The sequence below is a fragment of the Lucilia cuprina genome, chromosome X (assembly GCF_022045245.1).
Source record: "Lucilia cuprina isolate Lc7/37 chromosome X, ASM2204524v1, whole genome shotgun sequence".
Lineage (NCBI taxonomy): Eukaryota > Metazoa > Arthropoda > Insecta > Diptera > Calliphoridae > Lucilia > Lucilia cuprina.
In genome coordinates, this window is record NC_060949.1 from 6,508,183 (window position 1) to 6,527,818 (window position 19,636).

The 19,636-nt window shown below is 31.7% G+C and overlaps 1 protein-coding gene across 2 annotated transcripts in view; it reads left to right on the forward strand.

The window, feature by feature from the left end:
* The first annotated feature begins 1,582 nt into the window (after window positions 1-1,582).
* LOC111689371 (43 kDa receptor-associated protein of the synapse) overlaps window positions 1,583-19,636 on the forward strand; it is a 38,674-nt gene continuing 20,620 nt past the window's right edge. Inside the window, exons 1-5 of one of the 2 annotated variants that reach the window (XM_046945350.1) lie at window positions 1,583-1,671; window positions 1,728-1,810; window positions 1,867-2,033; window positions 2,094-2,855; window positions 14,769-14,819. In XM_046945350.1, coding sequence (XP_046801306.1) covers window positions 1,634-1,671; window positions 1,728-1,810; window positions 1,867-2,033; window positions 2,094-2,855; window positions 14,769-14,819 — 1,101 coding nt within the window. In that variant the 5' untranslated portion in view covers window positions 1,583-1,633. The remainder of the gene's footprint in view (window positions 1,672-1,727; window positions 1,811-1,866; window positions 2,034-2,093; window positions 2,856-14,768; window positions 14,820-19,636) is intronic. The other variant, XM_046945359.1, reaches the window with a different exon arrangement.

Here is a 19,636-nt window from a genome sequence, read left to right on the forward strand (position 1 = left end):
GTGGTTGAGAGAAACCTAAAAGAAAAACAAAATAACACGCAACAATATATTTTTATTTTGTAAACGTTTTTGAAAAGGGGTGCCTATGATTTTTAGTTTTAAAAGCAAAACAACAAATCGCAAATATAAATACATTTTTAGAACACACAAACTATCTACAGAAATCATAGCAAACAACAATCAAGCGCTCAGCCAAAAACATAAGTAACAAAACAAAAGTAATAATTGTATAACTGTTATTCTGAGTGATTAATTTTAAAAAATAAATCACAATTCTTTCACATTGGTTATATGGCCTTTAGATAGAATCCATAAAAGGGAACTTTTTTGTACTGTTTCGATTTTTAAAAAGTACTTTTTAAATTTTCTATTTTAGGTACTGTATTATACGTATTGGTCCAAAACCCACCTTTAAGTATACCGATCGATTCAGAATCATTTTTTGAGTTGATTAAGTCGATTTTTTGAGTAAACCTTGTGCGTAAGGTACAGGCCGCAATTTTCAAGATAATTTGATGAAATTCGGACCAAGCATATTTTTTTGCACAGGGGCGAAGCTAATGAAATCGGCCCATTATTTCACCTAGACCCCATGCAACCGTACCTTCCGATTTGGACTTTTTATGCCATAATTACGTCAAATATTCTATTATCTCTCTAAAAATTGGCACAAATAAGTTTTATATATGTTTAAAATTGACTTGTAACCATTTGTATCGCAATGAAACTTAACAAAACTAAGTGTTATTTAAAAATATATGCTTTATATAGCATTTAATTTTATTAAAGAACCGAGATTCTACCAAATGAAACAAGCCCACACCACCAGACTACCACCCCCAAGTTTCACCGTTTCTTTTACCTGGTGCTTTTTTAAGCTTTTATAAGGGCGGTGCCAGCAGTATTCATTGCCATCAGACTAAAAACGATTAGACTTCGTTTTATCGGAATATATAACGCTTTTCCAGCAATCGAAACTCCAAAAAGTGGATACATTGCCTTTATTAGTGGAAAATTAATAATACTAGCTAAAATTATAGATTTATTTATTTATTTATTTATTTATTTATTTCTTTATTCTTTTGTTGCTTATTTAAAAATAAGTATCTATTTTTAATATTTTCTACAGATTGCGACCCTACCCTATATATGTATATATCCTACACTACTATCGAAGGGTATTATGCGTTTGTGCTGATGTTTACAACACCTAAAAATATGGATCCTATACCAACCTTAAAGCATAACAATCGGCTCACTTTCTAAGTCGATTGGTATATTCGTCCCCCCGAATATGTTAAATGTTAAAAACTTAGTGTTATAGAAGTTTGAAAGATTGCCGATTTTGGTAATGATCGGGCCTCATTTACTTATAAACACTAATAACACGATTAAATTCTACATAAATAACTTTAAAGTATATGTAAATTGATCTATCCCCATTTGAGCCCTCTAGTATAAAATCTTTTTTTGTTATTTTTAACATGCTGATTTGATATAGGGTAGGGTATCATATGGTCGGCCATACCCGACCATAATTTCCTACTTGTATTTTTTGTATTTACGAATAAGATTATATAAATGTTCTTCTACATACATATTTATATTTTTAGTTCAACTTGGCTTTTATAACATGTCATGGGAGAGTATAGCAAACAAAGATCTCCTTAGGTAAGGAATTGTTAAATTGGGAAATACAACAACTTATAGTTTTATTCGTGTTTTAGCATACCCCACAGTCATAATCTTTCAGCAACCCATTTATTAGCATCACCTGATGGTTCACGTTACCTGTTAAATAATACCAATGGTACGTATGACTTGTTACTGCCATTCTTGAAATACTTAATTTATTTGTATTTTTAGAATTTTGTCAATTGGATGAAAGTTACTCCCGCTTGGCTGGTTGTGGTTCCAGCCCCGATGGTACCTCATTATGGGCGCGGCATGGTTACACTCGTTCAAATAATTCTGTTATTAATTGTTTTTTAGCATGCCAGCGAAGTTTAAAGCAGTTTATGGCACGAAGAAAGGTAGAACGATACTTTTATATTACTCATTAGAATACATATTACTATTTTTATTCTTTAAAGATTGAACGAGGCCTTAAACTCTACGAACAACACAATCAAAATGCCGCTGTGCGAACATGGCGTAGTGCTTTAAAGTCGACTAGTCGCCGTGAAGACTGTTTTCAACTGCTGGGCTATTTATATCAGGCACATATGGATTGGGGCAAATATCGCGAAGCTATAGAATTCGGTCATCAGCAACTTGGTATATCAGAAGAACTAGATTCTCCCACCATGCGAGCCGAGACCTATCTCAATTTAGCTCGTGCTCACGAGAGATTAGGTGGTTTGGAAAGAGCCTTAAGCTATGCAAGACACTCATTGTATAATGAATGTGGTACGCAATGCCGTACAGGTGGACTGGTCCATTTGACTGTTGCGCGTGTCTATTTGGAAATGGGGGGATTCTCAAGGGCTTTTGAAGGTTTACAAGGTGCATACAAAATCGCAACTGCGATATGTGATCCTTCATTAGAATTGCAGGTTTATGTTGCTCTATCTGAACTATATGGTCGTCTTCAAGACAATGAAAAGAGTGCCTCGTACGCTTCAAAAGCTTATGATTTGTCACGTTCCTTACAGCTAGGTGATCTGAATTCTTCTCATCATCGAGCCGCTCTTTTAAGAATGGCTGTCGCTTTGCGTAAACAGGGTGACTTGGGCGATGCCCATGACTATTGTATGGAGGCAACACGACTATCAATGATATCTGGCGATCAAGCAACATACATGCGAAGTATACGCATAATGGGTGATATTTATCGCAAGAAAATGGACTACGACGTAAGTTAATCTAAGATTATCTTCAGGTATTTGCTCTAAAGTTTTCTTTGTTTAAAAAAAAATGAAACTTTAAGGCAAATGGGAAAAAAAGACTTATGTATTAGAACAGGCGCGGATCCAGCTCAAGCGTGGGGGTGGTTGTTTCTTTTTTATTTATTTTTCCCCCCTTTTCTTTATATTTTCCTTTTTTATACATGTTGAATCAAAAATTTTTGAGTAAAAAGTTTTGCGGTAACTTATAGAGCGAAGAGGCAACACTAATTATGTTTTTATTGGAAATTTCCAATAAAACAGAAGAAAATATTATCCCAATAAATTCTCTCCTGGTAAACTCTAAGTTTATGCCCACGTACTTTTTCAGCTTTTTCAGTCTAAAACTCATGTTTAAAATAAAGTATTTTTTTTTTGTAAAATTTTACAATCTGCACCAGGGTTGGTAAAATTGAAATAATTGTACTTTTTTGGTACAAGTCAAACATCAAAAGTACAATGGTAAACCAATGATTCATTTGTTACAATTTAAACGTTTCCTAACTTTACTTTTTAATTAATTGAAATGGCAACTTATTTGGCTGTCAATTTATTGTGAATATTTTTCTCTCTTTCTTAAGTTTTTTTGCTACTTTAACTACCACACAACCAAAAAAACCGTTTTAACTGCCAACAAGTAAGAAGTTATAGTCGGGCGAGATCTTATAATACCCTACACCTGTATACGAATGAAATGTGAATTAGGTTTTGTAATAAATCGACTTATAAAATGATTCTGAGCCGATTGGTATACTTTAAGGTGTATATTGGTATAGGGCCAATATTATTGTGCGTTACAAACGTCAGCACAAACTCAATATACCCACCCCAATAAAGTAGGGTATAAAGAGCGCGAACAAAAAAAACCTAATTTTGTACATAATTCCATTTAAAAGAAGTGTTCATTGTAAAAGAAAGTGTTAGTTTTTAAAACGAAATATTTGAGTTCTTTAAAGTCGTTAACTTTTGCGTAATTATTAAATGGTGAATCTATTTGAAATTTTTTAAACTATATTTTTTACAATAAAAATGAAGTAAAAATTTAAATTTAATATAATTTTGATGAACGAAAAATAGAAGAAGAAATGTAGGAGGTAGTGAAAAGCGCACCTAAAATTTATACGTTTTTAACAAAAACCAATCAACAATAAAACTTGAAATTTTATTAACAATATTCATTGCGGATCATAATTAACCATTTTCTGTTTTTGGATCATTTAAATGGATTACACAGATAATAAAAAAATTAATATACATAAGTAGAACGAAAGCAAAATAAATAATACACAGTGGGAACCATTGCAATATTATTTTAAACTAAACGATTTTGAAGCTGAGTTCTATACATTTATATTTATTATATCCACATTTTTAAACTTATCTTAATGTTTTTGAAATATTTGTTAAAAATGACAAATTCAATAAATTTATAAATGCAGGCAGAAGATGCATAATTTTAGAACGAATAACGTTTTTATTCCGCCAAATGGGCCCAATTTTTTGAACAAAGATGTACTTGATCTAAATTGTTAAGAAGATGTTTTTTGCGGAACACAGGCAGATATTTATATATCAACAAATGAAGTTTAAGAAAATGTTTTAATTCAATTAACATAAAAAAGATAAGTTTTATTTAAAATTTTGCGAAGTTAAGAAAACTAAATTTAATTTTGATAATGAAACCTTAAGCTGGTTTAATAAGTTTTTCCCAGAAAATTTTATCTCTGGTAAGACATGTTACTACACTTTCTGGTTTAATACAAACTAAAGATTTAATAAATTCATCAAACTGTTTTTCTCATAATTAGAAAATAACAAAAAATTTGTTATCAAAACTATAGTAAAAACTCTATACAACATAAAGACTTTTGTGAAAAATACATGTATAATAGAGTGCTCCAAGTTTGTATAAAGGAAAAAAAAATATCCTACCGGCCGTCCCCCCCTTGAATTGTTCTATGGGTTATAAAAATAAGTCGTGCAAAAAAATAGGTCAATAGGATTACGTTAACTGGTGTCGCAACGGCTCTGAAGTTTGAATATGCATTTACAAGGGAAAAATATGCAATCTTTCAACAAAAGTTTTGTCATTAAACAATTTGTTTTATATTTTATTGTCAAAGAATTGTAATGTACACAGAATTAGCGTTACAAAAAGATAAAAAAAAAACACAAAAGTTGGTTGAAAAATGTAAATGTTATTAAAAATTCCCCAGACCATTATCGTGTCTCAGAGAACTTGAATTCGAAATGTGATAAAAAAATAAACATATTTTTGAAAATTTTCTAATAAAACAATTGTATTACTTAAAATACATCTGTAGCAGTGTTGCCAACTTAGTGCTTTTAGCACTATTTGCGGTGCTTTTTGGTGTGCCAAACGCGGAAAATTTTGCTCATGGTGCCTTTCTTCAAAAAGGCACTAAAGTGGTGCTTTCTAATTTTATGACAGTGCATTTAGTGCTTTTTATACCCAACATATACCCAAGATGAGTGGGGTATATTGATTTTGTCACTCCGTTTGTAACACATTGGTGGTATATATTTTGGTCCTTATTAAATTCTAAGGCGATCTAACCATGTCCATCCGTCTGTTCGTCTTTCCGTCCGTCTGTTTGTTGAAAGCACGATAGGGTTAGAACGTAAAGAGCAAACGAGTTAAATTTTTCCACAAATTTTTATATGCATCAAAATTTCTCTACCAAATGACATTAATATTCATTACCGACTTAAAAATATTCGACATAAATATGTTTTATATAAGCCAAAATCTCTCTAGCAAATTTTACGGCAATCGGTCCATAATTGACCCTACCCCCACATATGGTCACCTTCAAAAATTGATTTTAACGCTCATTACTGACTTAAAAATACGTGTTTAGCGGAGAAATTCGAAATAAACTACTTTTATACAAATGTAATCTTCCTACCGAATTTAATTCGGATTTATCGGTAACGTACCCTACCCCCTATTAAGGTCCCCTTAAAAATATGAGTACAGCGATGAAAATTGACAAAAAATAAGTTTTATATATTTTTTTTACACAATTGAATCTATCCCTCATATATAAAGCCTCCATGATTACTTCATCGTTGTACTCGCAATAAAAAGATTTTTGTTATAATTCTTTATGCCAAATTTTATGACGATTGGTCTATAACTGAATGTAATGAACAAAATGTACAAAAGCATATATTCTTCAAAAACAAAAAAACAAAATATTCAAAATACTTTAAAATAAGTTATGTTATTCACTATCAGTGAAATTAACAATTTTTCCAGAACTCAAAAAACTTAAAAATAATATATATAGATTTTGCAAAAAAAATATATATTTCATAAGTTTTGTAAAATTTTACAATTTGGGTGTGGGTACATCGGTTGGCCAGTTGGTAGTGTGCCTGTCAGTTTGAATGTTTAATGACATTTTACTATTTTTAAAATTCTCATCTTATTTATCTAATATTCGTCAAACATTAGTTTTAGTTCTTACGTTACTAAAAATCTAACTCACACCGGTGAAAGACCTTAGTATGACGCATGTTTTGTTTTGCAGCCCAATATTCTAAAAAACGAATTTTGGAGTCTTGTAGGAAATGAGAGAAATAATGTGCAATTTTTATTAAAATAAACAATATTTGACTGAAAAAACGTTAGTGCTTTTTTACCCATTTTCAGTTAGAAAATTACGCTTTTTTACCCCTTTTTAATTTTTTTGCGCGCGTTTTGCTTGACCAATGTTGGCAACACTGATCTGTAGTTATTTGAATATGAGTTTTTGTCCTTATAGAATAACGTAAACCTGTTCTCAGCTATGGTCGAAATATTTTGATATTTTTTTAAGGTCGTTTCAAAATTCAAATTTCAGTTTTTTTGATACTTTGTTAAAAAAATTTCAATATTTTTGGGAGAACTCATAGGAATTTATGGACAACAGATTAGGGAATAAAACAGTAAAAAATATTTTAATACCTCTTATAGTTTGCCTTTCGAGAAAAACCCATTTTTATGAAATATTTTGCAAAATTAGCCTTTTTATTATATTGTTGTGTATTTTAAATGGAACCTTTTGTAATTTTTTAGTCCACATATTTCTAAATAAAAATCAAGAGTTTCATACAATTTGGACGCCATTAACGCATAAACTTTAAAGATCAAAGATCAAATTTTGTAATATTTGCAATTTTTGATATAAACTAGTCGAAATTGTTTCTATTTTTAGGTAGATTATCATAAAACTTATGAAATTTATTTATTAACAACCCATATTTACAATAATAGTGAAAAAAATTAACCCTTAAATGGCCTTGGGGTCAAATTGGCATGTTTTAAAAACATGCCAATTTGGACATATTTCAATAAAACCCGTTTGCAATCCCATTAATTCAGCAAATTGATAAAAAAACAATTGGGTATTATAAAAAATATATTATATATAAATAAAAATAATGAAATCTAAAAAATTTATTTAAATATTATTTGCATTACATATTTTAAAATAAAAATAAAACTGGAAAATTATATCACAAATATAAATTATTATATCTTAGTTTTTAATACAAAATTTACATCGATTACAAAAAGTATTACTGAAAACATGCTTTGGTTCAAATTGACGCCATATTCAAAAAGGTATTAAACCAAATTTTTTAAACTGAAATAATGGGATTGCAAACGGGTTTTATTGAAATTTTGCAAAATATTATCAAAATATTTGCAAAATAGTATCAAAAAACTAAAATTTGAATTTTGAAACGACCGTTAAAAATATCAAAATTTTTCGACCATAGCTGAGAACAGTTTTACGTTATTCTATAAGGACGAAAACTCATATTCAAGTAACTACAGATGTATTTTAAGTAATACAATTGTTTTATTCGAATATTTTCAAAAATATGTTTATTTTTTATCACATTTCGAATTCAAGTGCTCTGAGACGCGATAATGGCCTGGGGAATTTTTAATAACTTTTCTCTATGGACAAAAAAAGTCGTGTCAGTCACAACCTAGAATTAAAGATATGCCAATAACATTTCTAACAAGTAAGAGTTCTATATTCGGCTGTGCCGAATCTTATATACCCTTCTCCATGATGTGTTTAAAGCCTTTTGTACCTTTTGAAGAACGAAAAAGTACCAAAAAGTCCCCATCTATGGGTCCTCAGTTAATCCGGGCCATACAAACTTAATTACATGTTCCTAGGTTCAATATTGTAGAAATTGTAAAAAGTACCTTTTGAAGAACGAAAAAGTACCAAGAAGTCCCCTTTTACTGGATCTCACTTAATCCGGGATATACGAACTTAATAACATGTTTCTAGGTTCAATATTATAGAAATTTCAAAAAGTACCTTTTGAAGAATGAAAAAGTACCAAAAAGTACCCTTTCATGGGTCCTCACTTAATCCTGGCCATACATACTTAATTACATGTTTCTAGGTTTAATATAGTAGAAATTGCAAAAAGTACCTTTTGAAAAACGAAAAAGTACCAATAAGGCCCCTTTTATGGGTCATTACTTAATCCGGGCCATACATACATAATTACATGTTTCTAGGTTTAATATCGTAGATATTGCAAAAAGTACCTTTTGAAAAACGAAAAAGTACCAAAAAGTCCCCTTGTATGGGTCCTCACTTAATCCGGGCCATACATACTTAATTACATGTTTCTAGGTTCAATATTGTAGAAATTTCAAAAAGTACCTTTTGAAGAACGAAAAAGTACCAAAAAGTCCCCTTTTATGGGTCCTCACTTAATCCGGGCCATACATACTTAATTACATGTTTCTAGGTTCAATATTGTAGAAATTGCAAAAAGTACCTTTTGAACAACGAAAAAGTCCCCTTTTATGGGTCCTTACTTAATCCGGGCCATACATACTTAATTACATGTTTCTAGGTTCAATATTGTAGAAATTGCAAAAAGTACCTTTTGAAAAACGAAAAAGTACGAAAAACTCCCCTTGTTTGGGTCCTCACTTAATCCGGGCCATGCATACTTAATTTCATGTTTCTAGGTTCAATATTATAGAAATTTCAAAAAATACCTTTTGAAGAACGAAAAAGTACCAGAAAGTCCCCTTTTATAGGTTCTCACTTAATTCATGCTCTACATACTTAATTTCATATTTCTAGCCAATAACAAAACATTAGTGCTGCTCTCGCTCTGCTACTCTTGCTCTGCTTTGCTTTTATAAACAAATTACAATAACAATATTTACCGTATTGTTATGTATTAAAAAATCTAAATTTTATATGAAATTTTCAGAGGTTGTCTCTGTTTTTTGCTCATATCTCCGTTATTTATGGACCGATTTTGCTGATTTTAAATAGCGTTCTTGCCGGTCGTATGTCTGATAGAATTATGGAAGATTCGGATCTCGCAGATATCTGGGGTCTTCTAAAAACTGATTTCAACAAACATACAGACAGACGGACAGACAGACAGACAGACAGACGGACATGGCTTAATCATCTCCGCTACCTATAAGGACCCAGAATATATATACTTTATAGGGTCGGAAAATTATATTATAGAAATTACAAACGGAATGACAAACTTATATATACCCTTCTCACGAAGGTGAAGGGTATAAAAATATAATAAAAATAAGATTTTTTGCCACGCCTAGAAATACCGCCCTTTTTGGTTTTCATATATTACGTCGTCTATTTAAGTCCGATCGCTTCATATGATTTATCAATATTTATGTCTTGGCTGAAGTCTATGCCCGACTTCTGATATCTCGGATCTTTTCCCAAAATCTGAAATTGTGGCTATATAATAATAAAGAGCTTTTAATTATATAAAATATATGCCTTTGAAATGCTCACTTTTATGAATTAACAGCTATTTTATAGATATTTAAAAATGTTCATATATTCATCATCAACTGTTCTCACAACAAATAATCAATTTGCCAGAAAAAAGCGTCGAAAACACTTTTTTTAATAAATTAAAAAAAATTATTTTTTTAGTTACAAACCCTTCCAGATACTACTTCCTATCGGAAACAAGGAAAATTTATTATATTCTACAGCACTATAGTGGTTTAGCTTTGTCCATCCGACTTGTAATCAAATTACAAGTCAAAATTTCCCAGATAATACGATACAAATAGGCTGATATTTCTCATTTTACCCAAGATAGATTAGATTAAATAGGACCATTATTCCCCTAGCCCCCATAAAACCGTACTCCTCGAATAGGGCTTTGGAGCTCTTTAAAATGGCTTCAAGGTCATTAATTCCCTCTTAAACACAACAATCATAATGAAATTCTGAAAATTTATCTCTTATAAGAAAATAAATCAAACACCAAATTTTAATAGGATCGATCCATAATTGATCCTAGCTCTCTTTTACAAAATCAGTTTTTCATCAATAAAAATAGTATATGGAAATTAAGACAAAATTCGATATAACTGATTTATTAAAAAATAAATCATATTTTAGTTATGCTCATATCTGGTATCATATGGTCTGCCATTCCCGATTATTCATTTTATATTAGTTTATATTATATAAAGAACTTCTCTAAAATAATGAACCTATTAAAAAGAATAAATAAATTAGCAAAATTTTATCATAAAAAAGTTATCACATTTTATAAAAATTTGTACAAACATTTTTAAAAATTGTTAAATAAAGAAACATACAAGTAGTTGTATGGAAAAAAAACATATAAAACTTATAACTTTATAAAATAAAAAGTTAATTTTTTATATACCTACATGATTTCGTTATTAATTAATAGAATATTTGAATGCTGAATAAAATGTTAATATAGGGAGTAGGATGCAATTTTTGTATTAGAAATTAATTAAAAAAAATGTTTTTTTGACCATATCCCTAGCAAATTAATTGTATGTATTAAGAACTATACAGGTATTTTTATATACCTGTGTAATAGCTCTTTAGGCATAAAAGTGAGCATTTTAAAAGCGTATATTCATGTAATTAAAGTACTTTATTCCAGTATATTAGATTTTGGGGAAGGATCCGAGATATCAGAAGTCGAGTGTTCGGTCCTTTATTTATATTACATATGCTGTACCTTTTTATCTTCTTTTGTCATTTATTTTAATGCTTCTCAGAGAGTCAAAATTAACTTCAAATTGATACATATTATATTGTTTTTGTGTTTTGAAAGATAACCGTTTATATTCTTTTGTCTTACTTTATGCCCAATGTAACAATATTATATTTTTTTAGTCTACAACGAGATTTGATACAAATAAAACTTGTTTTACTACCTTTTGTCTTTTATTTAAAACAAATAAATCTACGGGTCGGTCAAATCAGGCTGTCCTTAAACATCGAGCATAGAATGTTAATTTGAAAATCATCTAAGGGTGAAATGAAGCTACATCCATGCCATTAATATTGATATATCATATGTTACGATCGGAATTAAAATAGCGTCGTAATATATAAAAAACAAAAAGGGCTGTATTTCTAGGCGTGACAAAAAAATATTTTTTATATTTTTGAAAATGTTATTAACATGTCTTTAATCGTAGGGGGTGACTGACTCAACTTGTCGACCCTCCCTAATATACATTATTAATTTATAAAAAATATAATACTTATTTATTGGAAAACTTAAATTTCTCCATCAAATTAGTTACTATTATTTTTCTTTGTTTCAACTGTACAATTAAATTTTGATGTACTTATTTTATTATGTTTTTTATTAAAATATGGGGGCTAGGTGAAATAATGGGCCGATGTAAACCATTTTCAACAAGCTTCGTCTACGGTACCATAAAAGATTATGTACCAACTTTCATTGAATTATATCAAAAATTGCGACATGTAGTTTAATTACAAAGTTTAAAAGCCCTATTCGGGGGTTCAGTTATATAGGGGCTAGGTGAAATAATGAACCGATGTTAACCATATAAAAAATATAATAGGGGCGTGGCACCTCCCATATAAATTAAATACAAAAATTCGTTTATCTTGGAAACTATTACAGTTAGAATCATAAAATTTTGCACGAATAACATTAACATCCATGAGGTAGCCGACACCCCTTATGTCAATTAAATAAAAAATTCGTTTATCTGGGAAACTAATAGAACTAAATTCTTAAAATTTTGCACGGAGCGTGAGCCACCATATGAATAAAATATAAAATTCGTATATCTGAGAAACAGAGCTAGAAGCTTTAAACTTTACTTGACATTCATCTGAACATTTAGAGTAAAACGGGCGGAGGTTCAATGGGGGACTTGGCACCTCCCATAGGAATTGAATACAAAATTTTATTTATCTATAAAACTAAAAGAACCAGATTCTTCATGTTTTGAATGAATTTTCTATGTAATGTGTTGTGTGGCCAATCGACCACAAATGGGTGTGTACTTGAAAACAGTCGTGTGCTACGTAAAAATATACGGGTATCGGGTACGAGTTCCCTAATTTCAGAGGAACACATTCCAATATAGTATCAATAGAACAGTGAAATACACCCCACATTACGACGGTGCTCCAGTAAACCAATAGAGTTGGATACCCTACTGTCACCGATAATTACCATACATTTATGTGTTAAAAAACAACATTGAGTATTGCAGGCGTTTAAATCGACTCTGTTTACACGACCCCATTCAGAGATTTTTATCAAATCGTGATTAAGCGATTCATATTGAGCCTCATTACCCCAATCTCTAGAGGGCTTGGTATATATTTGAATAGGAATCGTAGATATTGCTGTCATCCGCAAAATAGTAGATAGAATTGGAAGTTTGACATGGAAGGTCATTTATGAAGATAAGAAATAGGGTAGGAGAAAAAACGGAGCCTTGCAGTACCCTTGAATTTATCTAGAACTCATTTGATAAGATCCCATCTATAACAAGTCGTATAGTGCGATCTCTGAGAAAGTTCGAAATAAATCGAATGTAGTTATTACCGACACCAAATGCAATAAATTTAGATACCACACTCTATCAAATGCCTTGAAAATATCTAAGCCATCACTAATTCTACGAAAGCCACACTGGCGGTTATTAAGTAAATTGTTGAAAGGAAAGGAAAGGCATGACATTAGCAATCTTCCATCATGTATGGGATGCCGAAAAGATTAGCTAATGGACGAGCTAGCGTCGAAAAGCACTGCTTAAAGACCACTGCCTGTATACATCAGGAGACTTATTTACGCTGAGATGCAAGCAAGAATTACTTGCGAATAGTTCAGCTAAAAGGTTAGCTGTATCAACCGGGTCAGTGAATGTTTGATCGTCCCTGCAAAGCGTCGGAATTGAAGAACTAGCATTATCTTTTACACTTTTTACGAACGACGAAAAGGTTTTGTTGCCCCTAGAAGCAGCAATAATCATAACACGCAGGCCCTGCTCATATAGAATTGTTCGCTTCTAAGTACTCTAGCACACGAAGTTCTGGCCTTTTGCGCAGCATGACAGTGTACGCGTTTTTATTATTGCGGCAAATTCTGAAAGCTTCCGCTGTGGATCTGACTGCTCTTTTGCACTTCTGATTAAACCAAGATTTTTGTCTAGGTCTAATCAATGATTTTTTTGAAGGAATGAATGTTTTCATTCCCAGCGTAATTATATTTTCAACCAAACGAAAATTGAACGTTTCGTAGCTGGTTGTCTTTACTTTTTGACTACGTCCCCACACTTCTGAAATAAGTAGATAGATTTATAGAAGGTATATTTAAGCTTTTTTGCTATAATCAGTGACTTAAAACTGAATCGACTCACTAAGTAAGTATTAATCAGGGGGAAAAGTTTTATACCAACGGAGTCACTTTTCTTCCTTTCAAATTGTGCTCTATTAGATATTTTTAGGTAATGCTTACCTACATTCTGTTACGTTTTGATTACTAGTGAGACGTCCATCCAGTGATACCAAGGTAGTAACGTGATGTGCGATGTTCAAATTGTTTAGTGTCACAAGAGCTTCCTATGCTAATTGAAAACCTTATGTGTTTATTTTTTAACCACGTCATTACTTTTTTTTACCACGTCCCCACACGTCTGAAATAAGTAGCTAGGTTTATAGAAGGTACATTTAAGTATACATGTCTACTAAGAACGATAGTGTCATCAGCAAATGTAGAAATGGTTAATTCGTTGGACATATCCAAATCAGAGTTGTACAATAGTGATCCTAGAACACTTCCCTGAAGTACACCAGCTTTGATAGCATAGTCAGTTGTTGGATAATCGTTGTAGAAAACTTTCTCAAATAGTTTTGATCTACAAGGCAGCAAGCTGATTGGTTTATAGGAGGACGCCAATGTTTAATCCTTTCGTTGCTTCGGTATCATAATTATTTGGGAGATTTTCCAAATATCAAGGTATGTAACCTGATCAGACTGTGGGATGTTCACATTGGTAGTGTTACAGGAGGACAGATACCATGCCCACATTGTTATCCAAATAGTAACCAAAACGTAACAGAATTTACGTAGCAATATCTAATATTGCACAATTTGAAAGAATAAAAATTGACCCCGTTAGTAAGAAACTGTACCGCTGATTAATACTTACTTAGTGAGTCAGTCAGGAAATTTATCAAATTTTACACTCTTTTATGTAGTAAAAGCGACTTTATAATACATTTTATTTATTTCTCTTACCTTATGAATAATTTAAAATTGTTTATTTTATACTCACTAATTTCTCACTAATGTTTATTATATATTAAACTTATTTTTATACATTAATTTGTAATAAAATTATCAACAAATTGTACAATGCTTTACATGGACATTATATACAACTGTTTACTATAAATTTAATAAAATCTGCAATCTCTTCTTGTTCAAAAATTTTAAAAGCAAAAATAATTTTGCATTATCTTGTTAGTGTATTAAAAATGCTCTTTTTATACATTTTTATTCCAGACATACGCGAAGAGCCACCTTATGAGCTCTCTGGTTTTACTTCATTCACACGTACGTACGTTATTCTCTTAATTTTGTAGTTTTTCGATTGAGATACATACAGAGAAATCTTTGATGTTCTGTTCACCGAATGTTTTTATACATGAATAAGTTAGATATTGAAAATTTTAAAAAAGGTTAATCATCGACCCAAACTCCTAAACAAATGTAATATACCCTGCTATGTTATTTCACGACATATAAGCAGATTTCCGATTTCAATGTCCTGATAATATTTTCATTAAATTGACATTATGAGCACTCCATATGAGTGCAAAGCATCATGGAGGATATTTTTATACACATAACAATCCATTATTTGTAAAATGTCTTAAAATCTTCCATTATATATTTAGTTTATTTAGTTTTAACTTCACGAAGAGGACCTTAATACTCATTTTTGCAAATAAATGCATTTCCGATGACAATGAACTAAAATGATAGTTTTTGCTTTAGTTTTTTTCTAATATATGTTCATACAAAATCCAAAATATAACGATTTTTAGTTAAAATGTTAAAAACTTTCCTTCTAAGCCAAAAGCTGAAGCGGTGTCGATATCGGGTCTAAACCATTAGTGGGCAGACACTATACTATAAAGTATATATTTATATTTGTGTACGTTCAGCAGCAGCAGAGCATCGTATTATGTAGAAATCCAGGGATTCTTAAATAAATCGATATCTGGATTTCCAAATCCCCCAAAAAAATCAAAGAACCTTAATGATTTACTGCCCAAAAATACATTTCTACTTCATACTGCACTATGTAAGTGTAACAAACATTTTGTGAAAAGAACAAGTAAGAGTGCTATATTCGGCTGTGCCGAATCTTATACACCCTTCACCATAGTGTATTTTAAACATAATTGATCTTACAGTCTTGTTAATAAAAACATTAAAAAAATTTGAGTCGATTTAAGCCGAATGTTTCGGCGGCGGCTCAAGCAACTAAATATAGTTCGGCGGCGGCTAAGCTCCGACTAGAAGCCGGTCGACTTCGACCTCTGATTCATTGCTGGTAAACATTGACGAGACGTAGATTTTGTTTTTGTTTATCGTTAAAAAAATTGTTTTCAAAAGCACTTGGGAAAAATTTGTGTTAGTTTTAAATTTCAAACTTACATTATTCGCATAAAAATTATTGTACAATAACTCACAATCTACTCTCATATAATTGAAAACGTTTTAAATACTTTTTTCTATTCATCAAAAAATATATTTGCAAAACAAAAGGGAAAATTATTTTATTTTAACAAAAAATGCAAATCATATTTTTTTGCTGTGTATACTTTGTATGTTTGAATTCCAAACATACAAAAAAATACACAGCTGAATAAAACCAAATACATCTACACACACACGTGTACATCTTTTTCTATGTACAGTGTTTTTGTTGCTTTTTTAACAATTTTTTGATGAAATTTTCAGAGGTTGTCTCGGATTTTTGCTCATATCTCCGTTATTTACCGACCGATTTTGCTGATTTTAAATAGCGATCTTCTCGAAAGCATGTCTAATAGAATTATTGAAGATTCAGACATCGCCGATATCTGGGGTCCTCTAAAAACTGATTTCAACAGACAGACAGACGGACAGACAGACAGACAGACGGACATGGCTTAATCGACTCCGCTATCTATAAGGATCAAGAATATATATACTTTATAGGGTCGGAAAATTATATTATAGAAATTACAAACGGAATGACAAACTTATATATACCCTTCTCACGAAAGTGAAGGATATAAAAACAATTTTATTCTAAGTATTTAAAATAAAAATCTCTCCATCCCAGGTTAGTAGAATAAAAACCCACAAGTAAAAGCTTCTTATATATTATAAGTATAAAAAATATTATTTGGCAACACGCTTGCGCAACATTTATTTTATCTCGTACGGAAAGTTTATTCACCTTCGTGAGAAGGGTATATATAAGTTTGTCATTCCGTTTGTAGTTTCTATGATATAATTTTCCGACCCTATAAAGTATATATATTCTGGATCCTTATAGATAGCGGAGTCGATTAAGCCATGTCCGTCTGTCTGTCTGTTGAAATCAGTTTTTAGAGGTCCCCAGATATCGGCGAGATCCGAATCTTCAATAATTCAGACATGCTTTCGAGAACATCACTATTTAAAGTCAGCAAAATCGGCCTATAAATAAGGGAGATATGAACAAAAATCCGAGACAACCTCTGAAAATTTCATCAAAAAAGCCACATTTTTTCATGCTTTGTTAAAAAAGCAACAAAAACACTGTGAATTGGATAAAGATGTACATGTGCGTGTGGAGATGTATTTGGTTTTATTCAGCTGTGTATTTTTTTGTATGTTTGGATGCTGTTCTGTTCTCACGAAGATAAGTGGGTATAACAAGAACAAGGTGATAAACAGTAATATGTTGGTAATACATCTGATATTTGTTTGAGGATGGTAATACAGTTTGACGGTGGTATTACAGTACAACGGTTAATATTTCTTTCTGCTACAGTTTATATTTGCTTGTGTGTATGTTATGTGTGACATGTGTGCAGAGATACAAAATAAATAAAAACTGTTTTTTAAAACATACTTGGTGAAGGGTATATAAGATTCGGCACAGCCGAATATAGAAATATTACTTGTTTATATTATGTTAGGTTTCGCAGGCTCCCTATGTCACGTCGATATTTATACCCTACACCACTCCTCTCAGAATCATTTTCCGAGTCGATTTAGCTTTGTTCGCCCATCTGTCCGCCCACGTAGACTTTATAATGAAACTAAAAGTCGCAGTTGTGAAGTTAACGCATTTTGGAACATGATCTTCTATTGTACAAAGGGACGAAGCCTATTGAAAATGGGTAAGATCGGTCCATTATTTCACCTAGCCACCATACAACTGAACCCCCGAATAGGGCTTGTAACCTTGTAATCAAACTAGAGATCGCAATTTTGGAGATAATTCAGATCTTCTATGGTATTATAGATACAGCGTATTGAAAATGGTTGACATCGGTCCATTATTTAACCTAGGCCCCTTACAACGGAACCCGCCGAATTCAGCTTTTAAATTCATAATTATACCCTACACCGCTACAGTGGGGAGGGTATTATGCGTTTGTGCTGAAGTTTGTAACACCCAAAAATATTGGTGCTAGACCCACCTTAAAGTATACCAATCACTTTCTGAGTCGATTTAGCTATGTCCGTCCGTCTGTCTGTCTGTGTGTCCATGTAATCCTTGTGCACACGCTACAATTTTCAAGATAATTTGATGAAATTTGGCACGTGCTCTTTTTTAAGTTCAATGACGATCGCTATTGAAAATAGTTGAAATCGCTCCATTATTTCTCCTAGCCCCCATACGACCGTACCCCCCGAATCAGGCCTTTAAGCTCATAAGTACGTGAACTGTTTTATAATGTCAACAAAAATCAGCAAAAATTAGTTTTATAGAACAATAAATGACAATACTAATTTTTATTGTGATCGGGCCTCATTTGACCCATACAGATACCCCCATACAGACACCCCTTCAGAAAATGACTTGAAGGTCAAAATTAACTTATAATTACTTAAAAAACTATTAAAATCTACATAAATGACTTTGAAGTAGACGTAAATTCATCTACCAAAATTTATAAGGATATGCCCATATTTACCCCTTCTCCCCTATGAGCCCTCTTGTATAAAATCTCTTTTTTGTCAACAATAAGTAAAAATATTCCACAATAAAACAAATTAAATGCTTAATTTAAAAAAAATCAAAATTTTAACATACTGACTGGTGTAGGGTATCATATGGTCGGCAATGTCCGACTACAAATTCATACTTGTTATGTTTAATATACTCCTATCTAGACAAAAAGCTGCAAAATCAAGTTCATAATAGCCTTGATGGCCCTTATGAACTCTATAATTATAGGGTCTTATTTGACCTTAGCTCCTAGAAAAAACGCCTTCAAAATTTTACTTAAATGTCCACAATTTTATTCCACAATAAGTATGTCTGAGGCAAGGTACAATTGTTATACCCTACACCACTTTAGTGGTGAAGGGTATATTGGGTTTGTGCTGATGTTTGTAACATACTAAAATATTCGTGATATACCCACCTTAAAGTATACCAATTGGCTTAGAATCATTTTCTGAATCGATTAAGCTATGTCCTCGTCCGTGTGGCTGGCTGTCCATGTAAACCTTATGCGCAATTTACAGGCCGCAATTTTCAAGATAATTGGATGAAATTTAGCACACACGCCCAAGGACGACCGGTTAAAATCGGTCCATTATTTCGACTAGCCCCCATACAACCGTACCCCCAAATAGGGCCTTTTGGCTTAGATTTAATTTAAATGATCTATTATGTTAACAAAAATCTACAGAAATTAGTTTTAAAGAACTTTAAATGACACTACCGATTTTTGTAATGATCGGGCTTCATTTGTCCCCATCACCCATACAAACTCCCCTTCAGAAAATGACATAAAGGTCAAAATTCACTTACAAACACTAATAACACTTTTAAATTCTACATAAATAATATTTAAGAAGACTTAACTTCCCCTACCAACATACATACTGACTGGTGTAGGGTATCATATGGTCGGCTATGCCCGACTATACATTCATACTTGTTTTTATACCCACCATCAAAAAAGATGGGGGGTATATTGTTTTTGTCATTCCGTTTGTAACACATTGAAATATTCGTCTAAGACCCATAAAAGTATATACATTCTGGGTCCTTATTAGATTCTAAGACGATCTAGCCATGTCCGTCCGTCCGTCTGTCCGTCTGTCTGTCTGTTGAAAACACGATAGAGTCCAAACGGAAGTAGCTAGCG